The 27,058-nt window shown below is 53.0% G+C and overlaps 1 protein-coding gene across 1 annotated transcript in view; it reads left to right on the top strand.

The window, feature by feature from the left end:
• The window catches only part of TKTL1 (transketolase like 1), a 46,390-nt gene that overhangs the window by 6,571 nt on the left and 12,761 nt on the right, over window positions 1-27,058 (top strand). Inside the window, exons 2-6 of the mRNA XM_082376278.1 lie at window positions 1,542-1,639; window positions 3,298-3,489; window positions 3,571-3,698; window positions 4,931-5,124; window positions 8,232-8,396. Coding sequence (XP_082232404.1) covers window positions 1,542-1,639; window positions 3,298-3,489; window positions 3,571-3,698; window positions 4,931-5,124; window positions 8,232-8,396 — 777 coding nt within the window. The remainder of the gene's footprint in view (window positions 1-1,541; window positions 1,640-3,297; window positions 3,490-3,570; window positions 3,699-4,930; window positions 5,125-8,231; window positions 8,397-27,058) is intronic.

The raw sequence follows: 27,058 nt of genomic DNA, 5'->3' as shown, positions 1-27,058 counted from the left end.
CTTGCTTCCTGAACGGGGCTTTCCTCACCATCTTACCCAGAGAGCAAAGCCTTATGGAAGTGGGCTTACTTGTCCCCTGCGTTAAAGCTGGGGGGAAGTGGAGTTGGTCTGAGTGTAGAGCGCAGGCTCACTCCAAGGGCACGTAAGGCACCTGGGAGCCAGAGCTTGTTACAGGCGTAAAATAGGAGCTGTAGGGAGAAAGACTAAGCTAGCGATGTTGTCAAGAGAGACTTCAGTGGGACAGTTCTCGGGGCTAGAGATGCAAAACAAATCTGTGAGGGCACAAAGCACGTAGAGAAAGTTAAGGAAGGTCAAGAGCCCCAGGAAGAGCAGAACAGTAGGGTGGAGCAAGACAGGAGAGGGATCTGAGACTAACAAGTACCATCCACTCATCCGTGGTAGTGACAACACAAACCAGTCTCTGAATGGAGCTGACATCTGAATGGAGGAAGGGGGCAGACAAGAAACAAACCCAGAAATAGCATGTCAGATGGGGCTGAGTATCCTGGATCCAAGGGAAGTGGAGGGCAGGTACTAGGTGAAAGAGATGGTCCAGGAAAGCCTTGGTGTTGACATTTGAGCAGAGACTTGGAGGGTGTGAGGGAGTGAGCTGTGCCCTTATTTAGGCACAAGCACTGAGCACTCGGGGGAGAGGGGGCCACACGTGCTAAAGCCCTGAGGCAGGCATGTGCGTGGCGTGTTCCAAGGACATCCAGGAGGCCAGGCACCCGGAGCAGTGGGAGGTGATGGGGGTCTGGAGTGAACAGGCCACTGCAAGAACTTGAGCTCTACTTGACGTTAGACGACAAGACCTTGGACAGTTCTCCGCAGCGATTGAGGGGCGGGCTTCGGTTTTATCGTGCTCCGCCTGGTGGCTGTGTTGAGAACGACTGTGGAGGGAAGCAGGGAGGCCACTGCTCTGACAGAGGCAAGAGATGTTTGTGGCCAGGCCAAGATGGTGGCAGCAGAAGTGTTGAATAAGTTTGATATCTCTTCAGAAGCTTGGGAGTGAGTGAGGCCTCAGTGCAGCAGACCTTTGGCACTGGCACCACCTTGTGGCCCTCAGAGGGCCACATTCTCTCCGTGGGACCGTGATAGCCTGTGCGTACAAGCAGGTCAGTGGGGATAAATGGAGTGGTGGTAGAAAGTGACTTATTTCTAGCATAACCTCCTACATCACCACTTCCCAAATCTCAGTTGACTGGAGTTTTACAAACCAGGGAAATTGAAATCTTCTTCAGTGTTTCTAGTTTCTGTTTAAGAGTCCATATTCTCCAAAAACATTGAACATCTGGTCTGTGTACAGCTAGATAAAAGGTCTTGTGGAAATGGCAAGACTTCTGCTTATGTTTTTTTCTGCTTTGCTCTTGGGCTCTGTTTAGACTGCTGTGTGCAGAAGCTTCCCACTTCTGTGTTGTCAGAGCTCCAGTTGCCCTCACCAGCTGCATGGATTACCTGTGACTCTGTTGTCTTTGTGACGTTGATCTGACACTTTGAGGTACATGAGGGTGTGTAGATTCATTTGGTGCTTTCTCTTACAGAGTCTGTCGTTTGTTAATGTGGCAACTGGATGGCTGGGGGAAGGACTGGGGGTCGCGTGTGGGATGGCATATACTGGCAAGTACTTTGACAAGGCCAGGTAAGGCGCTTACCCAGAAACCACTTAACTGTTCCCACCCCACCCCACCCCCAGCACTTTGGCTTTATTTATCGCTTATTAGTTTGGGAAGGCAGTGATTGTGTTAAAAGTTCAGGTTACCAAGTACTCAAGGAGTAGAAAGAAATCATATTTCATGAAGCGGTTCTAGCATCTCCTGTTGGGTTCTAAGTGCTGCCTGCAGTATAGAAATCAGTTCATTAGGGACTTCCCTGGTGGTCCAGTGGGTAAGACTCTGCACTCCCAATGCAGGGGGCCCAGGTTCGATCCCTGTTCAGATAACTAGATCCCACATGCATGCCGCAAGTAAGAAGCCCGCATGCTGCAACTATGAGCCCACATGCCACAACTGTAGGATCCCGCATGCTGCAACTAAGACCCGGCACAGCCAAAATAAATAAATAAATATTTTAAAAAAGAAAGAAAACAGTTTATTAGGATTCAAGTCTAAGTTTTTTTTTAAACATTTATTTATTTACTTGTTTGTTTATTTAGCTAGCTAGCTAGCTGCGCCGGGTCTTAGTTGCGGCATGCGAGATCTTCAGTGGTGGTATGCAAGGTCTTAGCTGCAGCATTGTGGGATCTAGTTCCCTGACCAGGGATCAGACCCGAGCCCCCTGCATTGGGAGTGCGGAGTCTTACCCACTGGACCACCAGGGAAGTCCTAGGATTCAAGTTTTTACTAAGAGAGACATCTTCCTGTTTCCCATATCTCAGTGAGCTTCACTGTAGAGTGAACAGATGGTGTATTTGCCTTTCCACTGGGGACCCCTACATGTTAATCAAAGGTCTCTTTTTCTGGAATGGTCCACCTTCCTGAAGACAGGCAGATCCATGCCTTTCTTGCAGGGGTGTGTGCCCAGGTGCTGCTGATGTAGGAGCAGCAAGATGGGGGATCCTGAGGGGCTCAGGGTTGGCCATGATGGTGTGCATGTTCTACTCCCATGGTTCACCCAGGGTGCCTGAGTCTGCAGCCCCTCGGTCCCAGGTTCCAGCCCAGGTGGCCCCTCTGGAGGCACTTTGTTGTGCTTCCTCCACTGTTGACCTTTTTCATCTCTCACTGTTGCCTCTGTTAGTCCCTATCCTGTGGTTAATCACTTTTTTTATACCTCATTTATAGCATTTTTTGGGGGTCTGGGTTGTGTTTTAGTGCTTTAAACATTTCATGTTTCTGCTGCGGAGGAGTTTAATATTTGTAACAGAACATACGCTCCTGAGGTAGGATGTTTTGATTGTTATTATTGTATATAAATTTGTAAGATCAGAAATAGAAGGTGGCAGTGCTTAACATGGAGCTTATCAAGAAACCATATATGTAAATGTCTGGGCATTTAAGGGAGCTGCCTTCTCCCCATCCGCTCTTATTCGTTGGGCCCAGGGAAGTGGCAGAAGAACGTAGAAATTACTTTTACAGCTAGAATGAGAAGACTAGCCAAAGGTGCAGCCCATGTCGTGAGGCCCAAGCTTTTAAAGCTGTGTTTCCTCAGCTGTGGAATTTGGGCAGCGTTGACAGGGAAAATTGTCTTAGGTCTGAAGCAGCTGCTTCTGTCTCCTCCTTTGTTTCTCTCCATGAAATATATTTGCTCGAGCTGCCCAGAGGAGCCCCAGGCACGGTCCTAACGTCTCTCGGCTTGCCCCAGCTACCGGGTGTTCTGCCTCCTTGGAGGTGGCGAGTCCTCGGAAGGCTCCGTCTGGGAGGCCATGGCCTTTGCTTCCCACCACAGTCTGGACAACCTCGTGGCCATCTTTGACGTGAATCGCCTGTACCACAGAGGCACCCTGCCCCTCAAGCACTGCACAGACGTCTTTCAGAAGCGCTGTGAAGCCTTTGGGTAACTGTCCTGTTTTGTGGCACCTTCTTTCCGCCCCATCCCCCCTTCGCCTTCTAACCTGGCCCACTTCTCGGTTGACAGGTGGAATACTTTCGTGGTGGATGGCTGCGATGTGGAGGCACTGTGCCAGGTGTTCCAGCAGGCGGCTCAAGTGAAGAGCAAGCCCACTGCTATAGTTGCCAAGACCTTCAGGGGCCACGGCATGCCACGTAAGGAAGTGTTGCTTTTCTGCTTGTGGTTGTCAAAAACCTCTGCCTAGCATATGAGGTGGAGGGAGGCTTAGGCTAGCTGGGCAGACAGCTGACTTCACGCACGCACGGTGATTACGCCTGTGACGTGCGCCCAGCGCTCTTGCTCTTTCTCATGCTTGTAGATAGCAGGTCTGGTTAGGGCAAGGGGGAGGGAGCCCAGACCCCCAGCAAGCGAGCGCAAGGGAGCGGCTGAGAGGATAGTCCCTCAGTTAGAGGACCAGCAGGGAGCCATCTCCACGGGAGTGCAGAGCCAGAGGGGGGCTGAGCGTGAGCAGATACGTAAACATGAGTGTACGTGCCTGCGAGCGCCCTAGCCTGCGCCCACGCTACCTGGGAGGACACACAGGCCACTAGTAAAGCAGCGCCTCTGGGAAAGGTAACTGTGGAACTGAGGGTCGGGGAAGGGAGGGGGTTTTGAAAGTCTTAACTTCTTGCAGATTTCAAAGTGGACCTCTGAAGTTGTTCATCTCAAGTATAAATAGTTGCAGTAGGTGTGATCCCTGGTGTGTGTTTAGCGTTGACATTTTAGAATAAAACTCTTCTATGACCCCTTCTCAAAATACAGTCTTATTCTGGTACCCCCGTTCAGTAAATGACGACTGGACCAGTTTGCTCCTGGCAGAAACCTGGGTATTGTCCTTGCCTCCACCTCTCCCTTATGTGCCCCCTACACACATACCCAGTCTTTCATCGATTCTGATTGATTCTGCTCCTGACGTACGTCTCAAGTCTGTTCGCTCCTCTCCATCTCTCTTGCCCAGGCCCAGTCACCTCTCCCTAACTGCAGTCTCCCCAAGCCAGCCCCCACATGACTGCCGTGGTGATCTTTCTACAACACGGATCTGATCAGTCACCATCCCCCTTCCAAACCCGTCAGTGGTTTCCCATCTTGCTTTGGACAGAACTCAGACTCCTTATACCCATAGGCTCCTCCATGGTCTGCTCTGCCTGTCCAGCCTCATCTCCCTCACTCTCCCCTCCATTCACCAGCACACGGGCCAGTGGCCCCCTCAAGAGCCTCTCGGCCTTTGTCAAGGCTGTCTCCTGCGACTGCAGTACCATGTCAGGCCCCCTGTGCCAGCTTTTTACTCTGTGGCTGACATCTTTTCCATCTGGATGTCTTTCAGATGACCAAATAGGAGCTCATTAGATACTTAGGGAATGAATGTGTTTTATCCATTGGGTTGCAGAAGTTGAGGATTCAGAAAATTGGCATGAAAGGCCAATGCCAAAAGAAAGAGTGGATACAATTATCAAACTAATTGAGAGCCAGATACAGACCAAGAAGAAGCTTGACCCAAAACCCCCTGTTGAAGACTCACCTCAAATCAACATCACAGATATAGAAATGATCTCTCCACCTGCTTACAATGTTGGTGACATGGTAGGCAAACTGCTTTTTTCTCTGCTTTTCCTAAATACAGAGGACTCTGTTTACTCTGATCTCCAGGAATGAACAAATTGTTAGGTGATGTGGTATTTAACTAAAGATTATAAGCAATAAATATGGATTTACCTTCTCTTTTACTGTTTCTGATATTTATTCTTTGATTTCAAACTTAACTCAGGTCTGAATTTTCTTACCAGTCAGTCACTACTTATTTGTGTCCAGTGCTGTGCAACTTTTTGTTTGCTTCTGTGTCTACTCAAAGGATGGGGGCCTGGCTGGATTGATCTGTTGGGCTTATTCCCTGGATTACACAAGGAAACACACCAATTCATCAAAGACCAGTTCTTCAAAAAGGAAACAAATTAGGCACTAAAGGCTGAACATAAAACCTTTCTGCTTTTTGTTACCATTTTTGTATTCAAAGTATGCAGGGTCTTCACAACCTAAGGAAATAAGGTGGTGAGCCTGGGAGGAAGGAAATACTTATTTATTTGGGGACATTTTGAGTGTTACTTACGTTTTCTTAGCCTGGTAAATATGGGTTTAAAATAAATGAATTGACTATTTGAGAAATTAGAAAACAAATTTAAAAGCAGAAGAACGCTATTAATAAGGGAAAAGTACATATAAACAGAGGCTACTTTGGTAATATGTGTTAACACTTTAGCTGTTCACACCCTTCAAACTAGCAGTGCAACTCACAGGAATTTATCCTACAGAAACACCTGTGCAAGTGTGCAGAATAGAATGAATGTCAATTGCAGCATTGATTATGATGAAATGTTTATGTCTGGAAGGTAGGTGGGATTATGGGAGCTTTTCATTTTTTGAAAGAAGTGTATATATTTTACTAATAGGAAAAATTAAGGAAACAGGCCAGTTCGTAAAAAGTTAATGAATTAAAGAACAAGAAGTCACATTAATACACAAATCAAAGAGTTGGCTCTTTGAATTACTAATACAGTAGACAAACCATTATCTAGCCTACTTAAAGAGATGAAAATCATAAATGAATAAAATTAGTCACTAGAGGAGATAACCACAGATGCGGAAAACAGAATTTTGAGAAAACTATGCTAATTGGTATGAAAACCTGTAAAAAAAAAAAAAAAAGGACCTCTTTTAGGAATACATAAAATACCAAAATTGACTAAAAAGACACAAAACACTTAAGTAGATCAACAGCCATAGAAAAATTTGAGAAAACTGTCCAAGAGTTGTACCTCCAAAGTGCCAGGCTCACTAAGTTGCAAGAGTGACTTAATTTTAACCTTCAAGGAATGGGTTAATTCCTAGGCTATTTCAAACCTTCTTGAATATGGAAAAAGCCATTTATGAAGCCGAAATGTTATAATGCTAGCCCAAAGGAAAAAAACTACAGGCCAACCTCACTTATGAATATTGACGTAAAAATTCTAAATAAAATGTTCGCTGGTCTCACCTCAGTACCTTAAAGAGGTATATGAATCAGTGAAGTTCAAATTAGTAATGCATATCATTCCCCAGTATTAGGAGGGGGGAAATTATGATCATTAACAATTAAAGACTCAGTCCTGACGATGAAAAGGCAAGCCTATTTGCAGGTGGTAGGGTTGTATGTCTGGAAAGCCCAAGAGAATCGACAGAAAATGGTTAGAAATAAGAGGAGTCCAGAACGAGAACTTGTAGCAAAACTAATATACAAAGATTGATTCTTATATTAATAAAATGGAGAGATTATCCCTTTTACAATGGCAATAAAAACTAAAATAACTAAAAATAAACTTAAGTATATAAGGTCTATGTTAAGATACTTATGAAACTATAGCCCTAAAAGAAGCTCACATGCCTTGCATGCATGAGATGCTCACCAAGTATTTGTGAGTAGACCATTGCCAAAAGGATGCCACGCAAACCTGTCATTTCCCTTACCTCTGGGGAGAGGAACTGGGAGAGCAGGAGGAAGATGGCCTTTTCACTCGATATCCTTTCATAACCTGACTTTTGTACTCAACTACATGAATTGCCTGTTTTAAAAAATATTTTTAGGAGTGTTTAGATGAATGGACAAAGACAAATGCGGAGGCAAACCTTGTTTTTTTTTAAATAACAGCTTTATTGAGATAATAAAGCTATATAAAGCTATAGATTTCTATATAATCTACCCATTTGAAATGTACAATTCAATGGTTTTTAGCATACTGCCAAGAGTTGTGCAACCATCACCACACTCAATCTTACAACATTTCCGTCATCCCAAAGAGAAACCCTATACCCATTAGCAGTTACTCTCTATTCCCACCCAGCCCCTAGTAACTGCTAATCTACTTTCTGTGCCTGTGGATTTGCCTATTCCAGACATTTCATGTAAATGGGATCATATAATATGCAAAGTTTTGAGTCTGGCTTATTTCACTTAGCACTGTGTTCTCGAGGTTCATCCGTGTGGTGGCAGTACTCCATTTTATGGGTATATCATATGTTTTATTTATCCATTCACCTGTTGCTGGACATTTGGGTTGTTTCTACCTTTTGGCTATTGTGAATAATGCTGCAATGAACATTTGTGTACAACCTTTCGTATAGATGTATTTTTCTCTTGGGTATATGCCTGGGAGTAGAATTGCTGGGTCGTAGTAATTCTGCTTAACTCTTTGAGGAAATGCCAAGCCTTGTTTTTTTTAATAGAAAAACTCAATATTGTAAGGATGTCAGTTCTCCCCTAAATTAATCCATAGATTGAGTCCAATCTCAAACAGTATCCTAATGGAATTGTTTATTATTTGTATTACGTTTCTAAAGTTCTACATTTTAATATTTACAGTGAGTATTATCAGTCTTGTAGTTAAACACTCACAGAGGCATTTGCATTTTGGGAAATGTAAATTTTTAAATCAACTATAGGAATGGGACAGAAGAATAAATTTATTTGGGGGAAATTGATACCCAGTGAGCCAAGTATGGATTTAAAATTGGCTAGCAGTCCTTTTTTATGACCCTAAAGGAGATTATTGGTGAATCACAAATTTGCTTTCTTCATTAAGGTAGATGACAGTTTATAATTCTACCAATTCACCTTCCTTCTAAACCCATTCTAAGAAACTCTACTGTTTAACTTCCAGATAGCTACTCGGAAAGCATGTGGTTTGGCCCTGGCTAAGCTGGGCCATGCAAATGACAGAGTCGTTGTGCTGCACGGTGACAGCAAGAACTCCACCTTCTCTGAGATATTCAAGAAGGAACACCCTGAGCGCTTCGCTGAGTGTTGTACTGCTGAGCAAAACATGGTGTGTGTGCTGGGGACATCCATCTTGAGTCTTCTCATTGACAAACAGTGGCCCACCAGACATAGGAGGGCTGCGCTGTGTTGCAGTTTTTCTTTCCACTTATAAAAGCAAAGGAACTGGAGGAAAAAAGTGTCGGGGGAAACAAGTACAGAGCAACCAGGCAGAGTCTGAGGGGTGACTTCCAGGACCGCAGGGAGGGGCTCCAGCCATCTGCCCTCAGGTCTCCAGGCCTAAAGCATGCCCAGCTCCCTGGTAGCTCTAGGTGACCCCACTCTTCCTGCCCTGCCCATCCCACAACCAGGCAATCCTACAACATCCCAGAGGCCAATAGATTGAAAGCTACAAGGGACTGTGGTTTTTCTCTCCACCTTGTTGCATGGGGCCTAATAGATCCTAGATATTCAAATGTTGCCCTAATTGCAGCCTCAAGAATGTCAGTAGTGCTGTGGCCTTAGGTAGAGCTGTTCTGCTTATCTGTGCTTCAGTCTCTTCCCAGGATGACATTAGCGCAGGAGTCCCTTATGCATGCACATATCCGCACACACTCCCCTCGAGAGAGAGAAAGGAGTTTGTGCAAGTAAACGCCTTGACTTGTAAAGCTCTGTGCCACTGCAGAGGCCAGCGCACATGTACCTTCGCATCGTAGAGGCCAGAAACAGCACTGGCCAGAAATCTATGGGCCAGCAGGCCTTACGTGACCACCAGAGAGATTGTATTTGGAACAAGTAGTATTTACAGATATTTTAAATTAGTTGCCAGCTTTTTTTTTCTTTTTTCTTTTTTTTTTTTTTTGCCTGTACCATGTGGCATGTGGGATCTTAGTTCCCCGACCAGGGATCGAACCCGCGCCCCCCTGTGTTGGAAACACGGAGTCTTAACCACTGGACCGCCGGGGAAGTCCCAGTTGCCAGCTTTTAAAAGTCAGGAAATTTTATATGGAATCCAAATTTCTGGATTCTCTTGAAGAATGGGAAGATCTGGCAACACTGGGACGACATTCCTTCCTTCCTGCCACCAGTTAGCTGGAGCCAAGCAGGGGCCCCATTTAGATGGGGGTCCACAGCCAGCTCACCATGTCCCTGCGTCCTGCTGGCCCGCTCATTTGTTCACGGTGCTTCCCTGGCCCTGTCAGTGTTGGAATTTAAGCCCCCCTGTTCAGTAAAGTAGGTCATTGCAATTGTAAGAATATGTACATTTTTCTGTGGGTCTCATTAAGCTAAGCTGTTTCCATTTTGAATGGAAAAAAAATACAATTCATAATTTTCTGAATTGAGCCACCTATCAAAAAGCTTGCTTCCTAACTCATTGATTCTTTCAGTCAGCAACTGAAGGCAACGAATAAAGCAGCAGCCAGCAAGTGGGTAGCATCCAGGGCTACCAGGTGAAACTGGTGACTACAGTGATAGCGTGACTAGGGCCAGTCAGCAGCAAGGTCTCAGAGGACGTGACGTTTAAGCTGAGACTTAAGTGACAAGGAGTCAGTCATGCGCAGATCTTTGGGGGACGGTATTCCCAGCAGGGGGCCCAGCTAGCTCTGTGGCACGCCCAAATCTGAGCTGTTCAGGGAGCAGAAGGGAGGGCCGCTGTGGAGAACAGCTTGCTGGGGGGAGCGGGGGAGGTGACAGGAGATGGCGACTTGGACCAGGGCAGCAGCTGTGGGGTTGGAGAGGAGCAGACTCATCCAGAATCTGCTTTGCCGGGAGAGTCGGCAGGATGCCATGGGGTAGGTGTCAGGGCAGGAACCAAGGCTGGCGCTAGGGCAGAGGCCAGAGCACCTGGGAGCGGAGGAGTGTTGCTTCCTGAGAGGGACAAGACTGGGGGAGGAATGGGTTTGGGGAACGCAGTCAGGAGCTCTCTTTGGGCCCTGGGGTAGGGGGGTCAGGGTACCTGTTAGACTGGGGATGGGGGTGCCAGGTAGCTTAGAGGATAGATCATTTATCTCCAAATGTGTTTGCTTTCCAAACTGCTGAATGTGTTTTTCTAAACTAGATCTTTTTCTGCCTAGCTTTAAGTTAACATCTAAATTTTTCATCACAGATTTAAGTAGATGCAAAGGATATAATTTCCCGTATATTGAAATTTGTGACACTTTAACACTCAAATCATCCAATTACATGAAGGCTCTCTTTGTCAGAAATTAAATCCGTTTTTCTACTTGAATTCTTATTTCCGTTCTGCTTCCCCAAATATATTTATGCATGAAAGCCTTTTGTTGACAGTTCTTTTCTGCAATAAAAATATGCATATACATTGACAGTTTTTAAAAATTTTCTTATGTCCGTAGGCCTTGGAGCATTACAATTTGTTTTCTTCTAGATTGAGCTACAGTTATAATTATTAGCTTGTGTAGCATTGGTTAAGTACACTTAAAGCTAGAATGAGACAAGCTTCAGAACAAAATCTATTCGTATTTTAATGATGTAAGTGCCAAGAAACCTTGTTTACATAAATAAGGTGATGGGAAGGGAAAGAGTTTTGTTGTGGCAACATCATTCAATTCATTTGAATTCCTTCCCAGTTATAAGCCAAAAATCACACAGTGATCTTTCATGTTAAGTTGTTGGTGGAAAATTATTTGTAAAGGGTTGACAGTTACATTAGGTTCTCTTTCAGTTTTGTTAAAAGAATTGGAAAACCCCTGACTTAAAAAAGAATTTGTTATCCAATCTTTTGAGTTCTGTAGTTTCTCAAGGCTGCTATGATTATTTCGAATTGTCCTTTCTGTTTTGATCCGGAGCTCTTACACTCCAGGGTGTTGCCCAACTGAAGGACCCGATGAGGGTGAGAGAGCGCCTTTCGGCAGTCAGTGACTGGGAGGCGATTATCAGGGAGACAGCGGGAAGTAGGCCCTGGGCCCTTTTGCTGGCAGACGGACATGGGAGTCAAGGATCTTGACGTTGAGACCAGCCACAGCCATGTGCCCCTTGGATGGTCTTTGTTTACCTCAAGATGTTCATCTTCTAGTTTGAAGCCTGCCAGGGTATGTGAGCCTGCCCTTCCAGCGGAGGTGAAGAATAGAGAGAGAGAAGCGTGGTTAGCATCAAGCACATCAGACTGACACAGTGGGACCATATGCTGGTTCCCTGTGGAGGGGGCAGATGAGGAGGAGTGTGGCCCGAGGCCCAGGACTCAGTCTAGGTGCGCCGCCCAGCAGAAGCGGCCTAGGCAGGGTCAGCAGCGTTCAGTGAGACGGCTGGTCTGTAGTGCTGGAGGCAACTGAGAGGCCAGGTACGATGCAGACAGGGTCTGTAGTGCTGGAGGCACCTGAGAGGTCAGGTACGATGCAGGCAGGGTCTGTAGTGCTGGAGGCTCCTGAGAGGTCAGGTACGATGCAGGCAGGGTCTGTAGTGCTGAAGTCTCTTGAGAGGCCAGGTACGATGCAGGCAGGGTCTGTAGTGCTGGAGGCTCCTGAGAGGTCAGGTACGATGCAGGCAGGGTCTGTAGTGCTGAAGTCTCTTGAGAGGCCAGGTACGATGCAGACAGGGTCTATAGTGCTGGAGGCTCCTGAGAGGTCAGGTACGATGCAGACATGGTCTGTAGTGCTGGAGGCTCCTGAGAGGTCAGGTACGATGCAGACATGGTCTGTAGTGCTGGAGGCTCCTGAGAGGTCAGGTACGATGCAGGCAGGGTCTGTAGTGCTGGAGGCTCCTGAGAGGCCAGGTATGATGCAGGCAGGGTCTGTAGTGCTGGAGGCTCCTGACAGGTCAGGTATGATGCAGGCAGTGTCTGTAGTGCTGGAGTCTTCTGAGAGGCCAGGTACGATGCAGACAGGGTCCGTAGTGCTGGAGGCTCCTGAGAGGCCAGGTAAGATGCAGGCAGGGTCTGTAGTGCTGGAGGCTCCTGAGAGGCGAGGTACGATGCAGGCAGGGTCTGTAGTGCTGGAGGCTCCTTAGAGGTCAGGTACGATGCAGACAGGTTCTGTAGTGCTGGAGGCTCCTGAGAAGTCAGGTACGATGCAGACATGGTCTGTAGTGCTGGAGGCTCCTGAGAGGCCAGGTAAGATGCAGACAGGGTCTGTAGTGCTGGAGGCTCCTGAGAGGTTAGGTACGATGCAGGCAGGGTCTGTAGTGCTGGAGGCTCCTGAGAGGTCAGGTACTATGCAGGCATGGTCTGTAGTGCCGGAGGCTCCTGAGAGGTCAGGTACGATGCAGACAGGGTCTGTAGTGCTGGAGGCTCCTGAGAGGTCAGGTACGATGCAGGCAGGGTCTGTAGTGCCGGAGGCTCCTGAGAGGTCAGGTACGATGCAGACAGGGTCTGTAGTGCTGGAGGCTCCTGAGAGGTCAGGTACGATGCAGGCAGGGTCTGTAGTGCCGGAGGCTCCTGAGAGGTCAGGTATGACACAGAAAGGGTCTGTAGTGCTGGAGGCTCCTGAGAGGCCAGGTACGATTAGGCAGGGTCTGTAGTGCTGAAGTCTCTTGAGAGGCCAGATACGATGCAGGCAGGGTCTGTAGTGCTGGAGGCTCCTGAGAGGTCAGGTACGATGCAGACATGGTCTGTAGTGCTGGAGGCTCCTGAGAGGTCAGGTACGATGCAGACATGGTCTGTAGTGCTGGAGGCTCCTGAGAGGTCAGGTACGATGCAGGCAGGGTCTGTAGTGCTGGAGGCTCCTGAGAGGTCAGGTACGATGCAGGCAGGGTCTTTAGTGCTGGAGGCTCCTGAGAGGTCAGGTACGATGCAGGCAGGGTCTGTAGTGCTGGAGGCTCCTGAGAGGTCCGGTACGATGCAGGCAGGGTCTGTAGTGCTGGAGGCTCCTGAGAGGTCAGGTACGATGCAGGCAGGGTCTGTAGTGCTGGAGGCTCCTGAGAGGCCAGGTACGATGCAGACATGGTCTGTAGTGCTGGAGGCTCCTGAGAGGTCAGGTACGATGCAGGCAGGGTCTGTAGTGATGGAGACTCCTGGGAGGTCAGGTACGATGCAGGCAGGGTCTGTAGTGATGGAGGCTTCTGAGAGGCCAGGTACGATGCAGGCAGGGTCTGTAGTGCTGGAGGCTCCTGAGAGGCCAGGTACGATGCAGGCAGTGTCTGTAGTGCTGGAGTCTTCTGAGATGCCAGGTACGATGCAGACAGGTTCTGTAGTGCTGGAGGCTCCTGAGAGGCCAGGTACGATGCAGGCAGGGTCTGTAGTGCTGGAGGCTCCTGAGAGGTCAGGTAAGATGCAGACAGGGTCTGTAGTGCTGGAGGCTCCTGAGAGGTCAGGTACGATGCAGGCAGGGTCTGTAGTGCTGGAGGCTCCTGAGAGGCCAGGTACGATGCAGGCAGGGTCTGTAGTGCTGGAGGCTCCTGAGAGGCCAGGTACGATGCAGGCAGTGTCTGTAGTGCTGGAGTCTTCTGAGAGGCCAGGTACGATGCAGACAGGTTCTGTAGTGCTGGAGGCTCCTGAGAGGCCAGGTAAGATGCAGACAGGGTCTGTAGTGCTGGAGGCTCCTGAGAGGCGAGGTACGATGCAGACAGGGTCTGTAGTGCTGGAGGCTCCTGAGAGGTCAGGTACGATGCAGGCAGGGTCTGTAGTGCTGGAGGCTCCTGAGAGGCCAGGTACGATGCAGGCAGGGTCTGTAGTGCTGGAGGCTCCTGAGAGGCCAGGTACGATGCAGGCAGTGTCTGTAGTGCTGGAGTCTTCTGAGAGGCCAGGTACGATGCAGACAGGTTCTGTAGTGCTGGAGGCTCCTGAGAGGCCAGGTAAGATGCAGACAGGGTCTGTAGTGCTGGAGGCTCCTGAGAGGCGAGGTACGATGCAGATAGGGTCTGTAGTGCTGGAGGCTCCTGAGAGGTCAGGTACGATGCAGACATGGTCTGTAGTGCTGGAGGCTCCTGAGAGGTCAGGTATGATGCAGACATGGTCTGTAGTGCTGGAGGCTCCTGAGAGGTTAGGTACGATGCAGGCAGGGTCTGTAGTGCTGGAGACTCTTGAGAGGTCAGGTACGATGCAGGCAGGGTCTGTAGTGCTGGAGGCTCCTGAGAGGCCAGGTACGATGCAGACAGGGTCTGTAGTGCTGGAGGCTCCTGAGAGGCCAGGTACGATGCAGGCAGGGTCTGTAGTGCTGGAGGCTCCTGAGAGGTCAGGTACGATGCAGGCAGTGTCTGTAGTGCTGGAGTCTTCTGAGAGGCCAGGTACGATGCAGACAGGGTCTGTAGTGCTGGAGGCTCCTGAGAGGTCAGGTACGATGCAGACAGGGTCTGTAGTGCTGGAGGCTCCTGAGAGGCCATGTACGATGCAGACAGGGTGTGTAGTCCTGGAGGCTCCTGAGAGGCCAGGTACGATGCAGACAGGGTCTGTAGTGCTGGAGGCTCCTGAGAGGTCAGGTACGATGCAGGCAGTGTCTTTAGTGCTGGAGGCTCCTGAGAGGTCAGGTACGATGCAGGCAGGGTCTGTAGTGCTGGAGGCTCCTGAGAGGTCAGGTACGATGCAGGCAGGGTCTGTAGTGCTGGAGGCTCCTGAGAGGCCAGGTACGATGCAGGCATGGTCTGTAGTGCTGGAGGCTCCTGAGAGGCCAGGTACGATGCAGACAGAGTCTGTACTGCTGGAGGCTCCTGAGAGGTCAGGTACGATGCAGGCAGTGTCTGTAGTGCTGGAGTCTTCTGAGATGCCAGGTACGATGCAGAGAGGGTCTGTAGTGCTGGAGGCTCCTGAGAGGCCATGTACGATGCAGACAGGGTCTGTAGTGCTGGAGGCTCCTGAGAGGCCAGGTACGATGCAGACAGGGTCTGTAGTCCTGGAGGCTCCTGAGAGGTCAGGTACGATGCAGGCAGGGTCTGTAGTGATGGAGACTCCTGGGAGGTCAGGTACGATGCAGGCAGGGTCTGTAGTGCTGGAGGCTCCTGAGAGGCCAGGTACGATGCAGGCAGGGTCTGTAGTGCTGGAGGCTCCTGAGAGGTCAGGTACGATGCAGGCAGGGTCTGTAGTGCTGGAGGCTCCTGAGAGGTCAGGTACGATGCAGGCAGGGTCTGTAGTGCTGGAGGCTCCTGAGAGGCCAGGTACGATGCAGGCAGGGTCTGTAGTGCTGGAGGCTCCTGAGAGGCCAGGTACGATGCAGACAGGGTCTGTAGTGCTGGAGGCTCCTGAGAGGTCAGGTACGATGCAGACAGGTTCTGTAGTGATGGAGGCTCCTGAGAGGCCAGGTAAGATGCAGACAGGGTCTGTAGTGCTGGAGGCTCCTGAGAGGTCAGGTACGATGCAGGCAGTGTCTGTAGTGCTGGAGTCTTCTGAGATGCCAGGTACGATGCAGAGAGGGTCTGTAGTGCTGGAGGCTCCTGAGAGGCCATGTACGATGCAGACAGGGTCTGTAGTCCTGGAGGCTCCTGAGAGGCCAGGTACGATGCAGACAGGGTGTGTAGTCCTGGAGGCTCCTGAGAGGTCAGGTACGATGCAGGCAGGGTCTGTAGTGCTGGAGGCTCCTGAGAGGTTAGGTACGATGCAGGCATGGTCTGTAGTGCTGGAGGCTCCTGAGAGGTCAGGTACGATGCAGGCAGTGTCTGTAGTGCTGGAGGCTCCTGAGAGGCCAGGTACGATGCAGACAGGGTCTGTAGTCCTGGAGGCTCCTGAGAGGTCAGGTACGATGCAGACAGAGTCTGTAGTGCAGGAGGCTCCTGAGAGGCCAGGTACGATGCAGACAGGGTCTGTAATGCTGGAGGCTCCTGAGAAGCCAGGTACGATGCAGACAGGGTCTGCAGTGCTGGAGGCACCTGAGAGGTCAGGTACGATGCAGACAGGGTCTGTAGTGCTGGAGGCTCCTGAGAGGTCAGGTACGATGCAGGCAGGGTGTGTAGTCCTGGAGGCTCCTGAGAGGTCAGGTACGATGCAGACAGGTTCTGTAGTCCTGGAGGCTCCTGAGAGTTCAAGTACGATGCAGGCACGGTCTGTAGTGCTGGAAGCTCCTGAGAGGTCAGGTACGATGCAGGCATGGTCTGTAGTGCTGGAGGCTCCTGAGAGGTCAGGTACGATGCAGACAGGGTCTGTAGTGCTGGAGGCTCCTGAGAGGCCAGGTACGATGCAGGCAGGGTCTGGAGTGCTGGAGTCTTCTGAGAGGCCAGGTACGATGCAGACAGGGTCTGTAGTGCTGGAGGCTCCTGAGAGGCCAGGTACGATGCAGGCAGGGTCTGTAGTGCTGGAGGCTCCTGAGAAGTCAGGTACGATGCAGGCAGTGTCTGTAGTGCTGGAGGCTCCTGAGAGGCCAGGTACGATGCAGACAGAGTCTGTAGTGCAGGAGGCTCCTGAGAGGTCAGGTACGATGCAGGCATGGTCTGTAGTGCTGGAGGCTCCTGAGAGGTCAGGTGCGATGCAGACAGGGTCTGTAGTGCTGGAGGCTCCTGAGAGGCCAGGTACGATGCAGACAGGGTCTGTATTGCTGGAGGCTCCTGAGAGGCCAGGTACGATGCAGGCAGGGTCTGTAGTCCTGGAGGCTCCTGAGAGGTCAGGTACGTTGCAGGCATGTTCTGTAGTGCTGGAGGCTCCTGAGAGGTCAGGTACGATGCAGGCAGGGTCTGTAGTGCTGGAGGCTCCTGAGAGGTTAGGTACGATGCAGGAAGTGTCTGTAGTGCTGGAGGCTCCTGAGAGGTCAGGTACGATGCAGACAGAGTCTGTAGTGCTGGAGGCTCCTGAGAGGTCAGGTACGATGCAGACAGGGTCTGTAGTGCTGGAGGCACCTGAGAGGTCAGGTACGATGCAGACAGGGTCTGTAGTGCTGGAGGCTCCTGAGAGGTCAGGTACGATGCAGACAGGGTCTGTAGTGCTGGAGGCTCCTGAGAGGTCAGGTACGATGCAGACATGGTCTGTAGTGCTGGAGGCTCCTGAGAGGTTAGGTACGATGCAGACAGGGTCTGTAGTGCTGGAGGCACCTGAGAGGTCAGGTACGATGCAGACATGGTCTGTAGTGCTGGAGGGTCCTGAGAGGTCAGGTACGTTGCAGGCATGTTCTGTAGTGCTGGAGGCACCTGAGAGGTCAGGTACGATGCAGACAGGGTCTGTAGTGCTGGAGGCTCCTGGGAGGTCAGGTACGATGCAGACAGGGTCTGTAGTGCTGGAGGCTCCTGAGAGCCCAGGTACGATGCAGACAGGGTCTGTAGTGATGGAGGCTCCTGAGAGGTCAGGTACGATGCAGGCAGGGTCTGTAGTGCTGGAGGCTCCTGAGAGGTCAGGTACGATGCAGGCAGGGTCTGTAGTGCTGGAGGCTCCTGAGAGGTCAGGTACGATGCAGGCAGGGTCTGTAGTGCTGGAGGCTCCTGAGAGGCCAGGTACGATGCAGGCAGGGTCTGTAGTGCTGGAGGCTCCTGAGAGCCCAGGTACGATGCAGGCAGGGTCTGTAGTGATGGAGGTTCCTGAGATGTCAGGTACGATGCAGGCAGGGTCTGTAGTGCTGGAGGCTCCTGAGAGGTCAGGTACGATGCAGGCAGAGTCTGTAGTGCTGGAGGCTCCTGAGAGGTCAGGTACGATGCAGGCAGGGTCTGTAGTGCTGGAGGCTCCTGAGAGGTCAGGTACGATGCAGGCATGTTCTGTAGTGCTGGAGGCTCCTGAGAGGCCAGGTACGATGCAGACAGGGTCTGTAGTGCTGCAGGTTCCTGAGAGGTTATGTACGTTGCAGGCAGGGTCTGTAGTGCTGGAGGCTCCTGAGAGGTCAGGTACGATGCAGGCAGGGTCTGTAGTGCTGAAGTCTCTTGAGAGGCCAGGTACGATGCAGACAGGGTCTATAGTGCTGGAGGCTCCTGAGAGGTCAGGTACGATGCAGGCAGGGTCTGTAGTGCTGGAGGCTCCTGAGAGGCCAGGTATGATGCAGGCAGGGTCTGTAGTGCTGGAGGCTCCTGACAGGTCAGGTATGATGCAGGCAGTGTCTGTAGTGCTGGAGTCTTCTGAGAGGCCAGGTACGATGCAGACAGGGTCCGTAGTGCTGGAGGCTCCTGAGAGGCCAGGTAAGATGCAGGCAGGGTCTGTAGTGCTGGAGGCTCCTGAGAGGCGAGGTACGATGCAGGCAGGGTCTGTAGTGCTGGAGGCTCCTTAGAGGTCAGGTACGATGCAGACATGGTCTGTAGTGCTGGAGGCTCCTGAGAAGTCAGGTACGATGCAGACATGGTCTGTAGTGCTGGAGGATCCTGAGAGGCCAGGTAAGATGCAGACAGGGTCTGTAGTGCTGGAGGCTCCTGAGAGGTTAGGTACGATGCAGGCAGGGTCTGTAGTGCTGGAGGCTCCTGAGAGGTCAGGTACTATGCAGGCATGGTCTGTAGTGCCGGAGGCTCCTGAGAGGTCAGGTACGATGCAGACAGGGTCTGTAGTGCTGGAGGCTCCTGAGAGGTCAGGTACGATGCAGGCAGGGTCTGTAGTGCCGGAGGCTCCTGAGAGGTCAGGTACGATGCAGACAGGGTCTGTAGTGCTGGAGGCTCCTGAGAGGTCAGGTACGATGCAGGCAGGGTCTGTAGTGCCGGAGGCTCCTGAGAGGTCAGGTATGACACAGAAAGGGTCTGTAGTGCTGGAGGCTCCTGAGAGGTCAGGTACGACGCAGACAGTGTCTGTAGTGCTGGAGGCTCCTGAGAGGCCAGGTACGATTAGGCAGGGTCTGTAGTGCTGAAGTCTCTTGAGAGGCCAGATACGATGCAGGCAGGGTCTGTAGTGCTGGAGGCTCCTGAGAGGTCAGGTACGATGCAGACATGGTCTGTAGTGCTGGAGGCTCCTGAGAGGTCAGGTACGATGCAGACATGGTCTGTAGTGCTGGAGGCTCCTGAGAGGTCAGGTACGATGCAGGCAGGGTCTGTAGTGCTGGAGGCTCCTGAGAGGTCAGGTACGATGCAGGCAGGGTCTTTAGTGCTGGAGGCTCCTGAGAGGTCAGGTACGATGCAGGCAGGGTCTGTAGTGCTGGAGGCTCCTGAGAGGTCCGGTACGATGCAGGCAGGGTCTGTAGTGCTGGAGGCTCCTGAGAGGTCAGGTACGATGCAGGCAGGGTCTGTAGTGCTGGAGGCTCCTGAGAGGCCAGGTACGATGCAGACATGGTCTGTAGTGCTGGAGGCTCCTGAGAGGTCAGGTACGATGCAGGCAGGGTCTGTAGTGATGGAGACTCCTGGGAGGTCAGGTACGATGCAGGCAGGGTCTGTAGTGATGGAGGCTTCTGAGAGGCCAGGTACGATGCAGGCAGGGTCTGTAGTGCTGGAGGCTCCTGAGAGGCCAGGTACGATGCAGGCAGTGTCTGTAGTGCTGGAGTCTTCTGAGATGCCAGGTACGATGCAGACAGGTTCTGTAGTGCTGGAGGCTCCTGAGAGGCCAGGTACGATGCAGGCAGGGTCTGTAGTGCTGGAGGCTCCTGAGAGGTCAGGTAAGATGCAGACAGGGTCTGTAGTGCTGGAGGCTCCTGAGAGGTCAGGTACGATGCAGGCAGGGTCTGTAGTGCTGGAGGCTCCTGAGAGGCCAGGTACGATGCAGGCAGGGTCTGTAGTGCTGGAGGCTCCTGAGAGGCCAGGTACGATGCAGGCAGTGTCTGTAGTGCTGGAGTCTTCTGAGAGGCCAGGTACGATGCAGACAGGTTCTGTAGTGCTGGAGGCTCCTGAGAGGCCAGGTAAGATGCAGACAGGGTCTGTAGTGCTGGAGGCTCCTGAGAGGCGAGGTACGATGCAGACAGGGTCTGTAGTGCTGGAGGCTCCTGAGAGGTCAGGTACGATGCAGGCAGGGTCTGTAGTGCTGGAGGCTCCTGAGAGGCCAGGTACGATGCAGGCAGGGTCTGTAGTGCTGGAGGCTCCTGAGAGGCCAGGTACGATGCAGGCAGTGTCTGTAGTGCTGGAGTCTTCTGAGAGGCCAGGTACGATGCAGACAGGTTCTGTAGTGCTGGAGGCTCCTGAGAGGCCAGGTAAGATGCAGACAGGGTCTGTAGTGCTGGAGGCTCCTGAGAGGCGAGGTACGATGCAGATAGGGTCTGTAGTGCTGGAGGCTCCTGAGAGGTCAGGTACGATGCAGACATGGTCTGTAGTGCTGGAGGCTCCTGAGAGGTCAGGTATGATGCAGACATGGTCTGTAGTGCTGGAGGCTCCTGAGAGGTTAGGTACGATGCAGGCAGGGTCTGTAGTGCTGGAGACTCTTGAGAGGTCAGGTACGATGCAGGCAGGGTCTGTAGTGCTGGAGGCTCCTGAGAGGCCAGGTACGATGCAGACAGGGTCTGTAGTGCTGGAGGCTCCTGAGAGGCCAGGTACGATGCAGGCAGGGTCTGTAGTGCTGGAGGCTCCTGAGAGGTCAGGTACGATGCAGGCAGTGTCTGTAGTGCTGGAGTCTTCTGAGAGGCCAGGTACGATGCAGACAGGGTCTGTAGTGCTGGAGGCTCCTGAGAGGTCAGGTACGATGCAGACAGGGTCTGTAGTGCTGGAGGCTCCTGAGAGGCCATGTACGATGCAGACAGGGTGTGTAGTCCTGGAGGCTCCTGAGAGGCCAGGTACGATGCAGACAGGGTCTGTAGTGCTGGAGGCTCCTGAGAGGTCAGGTACGATGCAGGCAGTGTCTTTAGTGCTGGAGGCTCCTGAGAGGTCAGGTACGATGCAGGCAGGGTCTGTAGTGCTGGAGGCTCCTGAGAGGTCAGGTACGATGCAGGCAGGGTCTGTAGTGCTGGAGGCTCCTGAGAGGCCAGGTACGATGCAGGCATGGTCTGTAGTGCTGGAGGCTCCTGAGAGGCCAGGTACGATGCAGACAGAGTCTGTACTGCTGGAGGCTCCTGAGAGGTCAGGTACGATGCAGGCAGTGTATGTAGTGCTGGAGTCTTCTGAGATGCCAGGTACGATGCAGAGAGGGTCTGTAGTGCTGGAGGCTCCTGAGAGGCCATGTACGATGCAGACAGGGTCTGTAGTGCTGGAGGCTCCTGAGAGGCCAGGTACGATGCAGACAGGGTCTGTAGTCCTGGAGGCTCCTGAGAGGTCAGGTACGATGCAGGCAGGGTCTGTAGTGATGGAGACTCCTGGGAGGTCAGGTACGATGCAGGCAGGGTCTGTAGTGCTGGAGGCTCCTGAGAGGCCAGGTACGATGCAGGCAGGGTCTGTAGTGCTGGAGGCTCCTGAGAGGTCAGGTACGATGCAGGCAGGGTCTGTAGTGCTGGAGGCTCCTGAGAGGTCAGGTACGATGCAGGCAGGGTCTGTAGTGCTGGAGGCTCCTGAGAGGCCAGGTACGATGCAGGCAGGGTCTGTAGTGCTGGAGGCTCCTGAGAGGCCAGGTACGATGCAGACAGGGTCTGTAGTGCTGGAGGCTCCTGAGAGGTCAGGTACGATGCAGACAGGTTCTGTAGTGATGGAGGCTCCTGAGAGGCCAGGTAAGATGCAGACAGGGTCTGTAGTGCTGGAGGCTCCTGAGAGGTCAGGTACGATGCAGGCAGTGTCTGTAGTGCTGGAGTCTTCTGAGATGCCAGGTACGATGCAGAGAGGGTCTGTAGTGCTGGAGGCTCCTGAGAGGCCATGTACGATGCAGACAGGGTCTGTAGTCCTGGAGGCTCCTGAGAGGCCAGGTACGATGCAGACAGGGTGTGTAGTCCTGGAGGCTCCTGAGAGGTCAGGTACGATGCAGGCAGGGTCTGTAGTGCTGGAGGCTCCTGAGAGGTTAGGTACGATGCAGGCATGGTCTGTAGTGCTGGAGGCTCCTGAGAGGTCAGGTACGATGCAGGCAGTGTCTGTAGTGCTGGAGGCTCCTGAGAGGCCAGGTACGATGCAGACAGGGTCTGTAGTCCTGGAGGCTCCTGAGAGGTCAGGTACGATGCAGACAGAGTCTGTAGTGCAGGAGGCTCCTGAGAGGCCAGGTACGATGCAGACAGGGTCTGTAATGCTGGAGGCTCCTGAGAAGCCAGGTACGATGCAGACAGGGTCTGTAGTGCTGGAGGCTCCTGAGAGGTCAGGTACGATGCAGACATGGTCTGTAGTGCTGGAGGCTCCTGAGAGGTCAGGTATGATGCAGACATGGTCTGTAGTGCTGGAGGCTCCTGAGAGGTTAGGTACGATGCAGGCAGGGTCTGTAGTGCTGGAGACTCTTGAGAGGTCAGGTACGATGCAGGCAGGGTCTGTAGTGCTGGAGGCTCCTGAGAGGCCAGGTACGATGCAGACAGGGTCTGTAGTGCTGGAGGCTCCTGAGAGGCCAGGTACGATGCAGGCAGGGTCTGTAGTGCTGGAGGCTCCTGAGAGGTCAGGTACGATGCAGGCAGTGTCTGTAGTGCTGGAGTCTTCTGAGAGGCCAGGTACGATGCAGACAGGGTCTGTAGTGCTGGAGGCTCCTGAGAGGTCAGGTACGATGCAGACAGGGTCTGTAGTGCTGGAGGCTCCTGAGAGGCCATGTACGATGCAGACAGGGTGTGTAGTCCTGGAGGCTCCTGAGAGGCCAGGTACGATGCAGACAGGGTCTGTAGTGCTGGAGGCTCCTGAGAGGTCAGGTACGATGCAGGCAGTGTCTTTAGTGCTGGAGGCTCCTGAGAGGTCAGGTACGATGCAGGCAGGGTCTGTAGTGCTGGAGGCTCCTGAGAGGTCAGGTACGATGCAGGCAGGGTCTGTAGTGCTGGAGGCTCCTGAGAGGCCAGGTACGATGCAGGCATGGTCTGTAGTGCTGGAGGCTCCTGAGAGGCCAGGTACGATGCAGACAGAGTCTGTACTGCTGGAGGCTCCTGAGAGGTCAGGTACGATGCAGGCAGTGTATGTAGTGCTGGAGTCTTCTGAGATGCCAGGTACGATGCAGAGAGGGTCTGTAGTGCTGGAGGCTCCTGAGAGGCCAGGTACGATGCAGACAGGGTCTGTAGTCCTGGAGGCTCCTGAGAGGTCAGGTACGATGCAGGCAGGGTCTGTAGTGATGGAGACTCCTGGGAGGTCAGGTACGATGCAGGCAGGGTCTGTAGTGCTGGAGGCTCCTGAGAGGCCAGGTACGATGCAGGCAGGGTCTGTAGTGCTGGAGGCTCCTGAGAGGTCAGGTACGATGCAGGCAGGGTCTGTAGTGCTGGAGGCTCCTGAGAGGTCAGGTACGATGCAGGCAGGGTCTGTAGTGCTGGAGGCTCCTGAGAGGCCAGGTACGATGCAGGCAGGGTCTGTAGTGCTGGAGGCTCCTGAGAGGCCAGGTACGATGCAGACAGGGTCTGTAGTGCTGGAGGCTCCTGAGAGGTCAGGTACGATGCAGACAGGTTCTGTAGTGATGGAGGCTCCTGAGAGGCCAGGTAAGATGCAGACAGGGTCTGTAGTGCTGGAGGCTCCTGAGAGGTCAGGTACGATGCAGGCAGTGTCTGTAGTGCTGGAGTCTTCTGAGATGCCAGGTACGATGCAGAGAGGGTCTGTAGTGCTGGAGGCTCCTGAGAGGCCATGTACGATGCAGACAGGGTCTGTAGTCCTGGAGGCTCCTGAGAGGCCAGGTACGATGCAGACAGGGTGTGTAGTCCTGGAGGCTCCTGAGAGGTCAGGTACGATGCAGGCAGGGTCTGTAGTGCTGGAGGCTCCTGAGAGGTTAGGTACGATGCAGGCATGGTCTGTAGTGCTGGAGGCTCCTGAGAGGTCAGGTACGATGCAGGCAGTGTCTGTAGTGCTGGAGGCTCCTGAGAGGCCAGGTACGATGCAGACAGGGTCTGTAGTCCTGGAGGCTCCTGAGAGGTCAGGTACGATGCAGACAGAGTCTGTAGTGCAGGAGGCTCCTGAGAGGCCAGGTACGATGCAGACAGGGTCTGTAATGCTGGAGGCTCCTGAGAAGCCAGGTACGATGCAGACAGGGTCTGCAGTGCTGGAGGCACCTGAGAGGTCAGGTACGATGCAGACAGGGTCTGTAGTGCTGGAGGCTCCTGAGAGGTCAGGTACGATGCAGGCAGGGTGTGTAGTCCTGGAGGCTCCTGAGAGGTCAGGTACGATGCAGACAGGTTCTGTAGTCCTGGAGGCTCCTGAGAGTTCAAGTACGATGCAGGCAGGGTCTGTAGTGCTGGAGGCTCCTGAGAGGTCAGGTACGATGCAGGCATGGTCTGTAGTGCTGGAGGCTCCTGAGAGGTCAGGTACGATGCAGACAGGGTCTGTAGTGCTGGAGTCTTCTGAGAGGCCAGGTACGATGCAGACAGGGTCTGTAGTGCTGGAGGCTCCTGAGAGGCCAGGTACGATGCAGGCAGGGTCTGGAGTGCTGGAGTCTTCTGAGAGGCCAGGTACGATGCAGACAGGGTCTGTAGTGCTGGAGGCTCCTGAGAGGCCAGGTACGATGCAGGCAGGGTCTGTAGTGCTGGAGGCTCCTGAGAAGTCAGGTACGATGCAGGCAGTGTCTGTAGTGCTGGAGGCTCCTGAGAGGCCAGGTACGATGCAGACAGAGTCTGTAGTGCAGGAGGCTCCTGAGAGGTCAGGTACGGTGCAGGCATGGTCTGTAGTGCTGGAGGCTCCTGAGAGGTCAGGTGCGATGCAGACAGGGTCTGTAGTGCTGGAGGCTCCTGAGAGGCCAGGTACGATGCAGACAGGGTCTGTATTGCTGGAGGCTCCTGAGAGGCCAGGTACGATGCAGGCAGGGTCTGTAGTCCTGGAGGCTCCTGAGAGGTCAGGTACGTTGCAGGCATGTTCTGTAGTGCTGGAGGCTCCTGAGAGGTCAGGTACGATGCAGGCAGGGTCTGTAGTGCTGGAGGCTCCTGAGAGGTTAGGTACGATGCAGGAAGTGTCTGTAGTGCTGGAGGCTCCTGAGAGGTCAGGTACGATGCAGACAGAGTCTGTAGTGCTGGAGGCTCCTGAGAGGTCAGGTACGATGCAGACAGGGTCTGTAGTGCTGGAGGCACCTGAGAGGTCAGGTACGATGCAGACAGGGTCTGTAGTGCTGGAGGCTCCTGAGAGGTCAGGTACGATGCAGACAGGGTCTGTAGTGCTGGAGGCTCCTGAGAGGTCAGGTACGATGCAGACATGGTCTGTAGTGCTGGAGGCTCCTGAGAGGTTAGGTACGATGCAGACAGGGTCTGTAGTGCTGGAGGCACCTGAGAGGTCAGGTACGATGCAGACATGGTCTGTAGTGCTGGAGGGTCCTGAGAGGTCAGGTACGTTGCAGGCATGTTCTGTAGTGCTGGAGGCACCTGAGAGGTCAGGTACGATGCAGACAGGGTCTGTAGTGCTGGAGGCTCCTGGGAGGTCAGGTACGATGCAGACAGGGTCTGTAGTGCTGGAGGCTCCTGAGAGCCCAGGTACGATGCAGACAGGGTCTGTAGTGATGGAGGCTCCTGAGAGGTCAGGTACGATGCAGGCAGGGTCTGTAGTGCTGGAGGCTCCTGAGAGGTCAGGTACGATGCAGGCAGGGTCTGTAGTGCTGGAGGCTCCTGAGAGGTCAGGTACGATGCAGGCAGGGTCTGTAGTGCTGGAGGCTCCTGAGAGGCCAGGTACGATGCAGGCAGGGTCTGTAGTGCTGGAGGCTCCTGAGAGCCCAGGTACGATGCAGGCAGGGTCTGTAGTGATGGAGGTTCCTGAGATGTCAGGTACGATGCAGGCAGGGTCTGTAGTGCTGGAGGCTCCTGAGAGGTCAGGTACGATGCAGGCAGAGTCTGTAGTGCTGGAGGCTCCTGAGAGGTCAGGTACGATGCAGGCAGGGTCTGTAGTGCTGGAGGCTCCTGAGAGGTCAGGTACGATGCAGGCATGTTCTGTAGTGCTGGAGGCTCCTGAGAGGCCAGGTACGATGCAGACAGGGTCTGTAGTGCTGCAGGTTCCTGAGAGGTTATGTACGTTGCAGGCAGGGTCTGTAGTGCTGGAGGCTCCTGACAGGTCAGGTATGATGCAGGCATGGTCTGTAGTGCTGGAGGCTCCTGAGCGGCCAGGTATGATGCAGGCAGGGTCTGTAGTGCTGGAGGCTCCTGAGAGGTCAGGTACGATGCAGACAGCGTCTGTAGTGCTGGAGGCTCCTGACAGGTCAGGTACGATGCAGGCATGGTCTGTAGTGCTGGAGGCTCCTGACAGGTCAGGTACGATGCAGGCAGGGTCTGTAGTGCTGGAGGCTCCTGAGAGGCCAGGTACGATGCAGACAGGGTCTGTAGTGCTGGAGGCTCCTGAGAGGCCAGGTACGATGCAGACAGGGTCTGTAGTGCTGGAGGCTCCTGACAGGCGAGGTACGATGCAGACAGGGTCTGTAGTGCTGGAGGCACCTGAGAGGTCAGGTACGATGCAGACAGGGTCTGTAGTGCTGGAGGCTCCTGAGAGGTCAGGTACGATGCAGGCAGGGTCTGTAGTGCTGGAGACTCTTGAGAGGTCAGGTACGATGCAGACATGTTCTGTAGTGCTGGAGGCTCCTGAGAGGTCAGGTAGGATGCAGACAGGTTCTGTAGTGCTGGCGGCTCCTGAGAGGTCAGGTACAATGCAGGCAGGGTCTGTAGTGCTGTTGGCTCCTGAGAGGTCAGGTACGATTCAGGCATGGTCTGTAGTGCCGGAGGCTCCTGAGAGGTCAGGTACGATGCAGGCAGGATCTGTAGTGCCGGAGGCTCCTGAGAGGTTAGGTACGATGCAGACAGGGTCTGTATTGCTGGAGGCTCCTGAGAGGCCAGGTACGATGCAGGCAGGGTCTGTAGTCCTGGAGGCTCCTGAGAGGTCAGGTACGTTGCAGGCATGTTCTGTAGTGCTGGAGGCTCCTGAGAGGTCAGGTACGATGCAGGCAGGGTCTGTAGTGCTGGAGGCTCCTGAGAGGTCAGGTACGATGCAGGCAGGGTCTGTAGTGCCGGAGGCTCCTGAGAGGTTAGGTACGATGCAGGCAGTGTCTGTAGTGCC

Source organism: Balaenoptera borealis (assembly GCF_965194805.1).
Source record: "Balaenoptera borealis genome assembly, chromosome: X".
Classification (NCBI taxonomy): Eukaryota; Metazoa; Chordata; class Mammalia; order Artiodactyla; family Balaenopteridae; genus Balaenoptera; species Balaenoptera borealis.
Note: the sequence above shows the minus strand (reverse complement) of the source record. Positions and strands in the feature narration are given on the sequence as shown.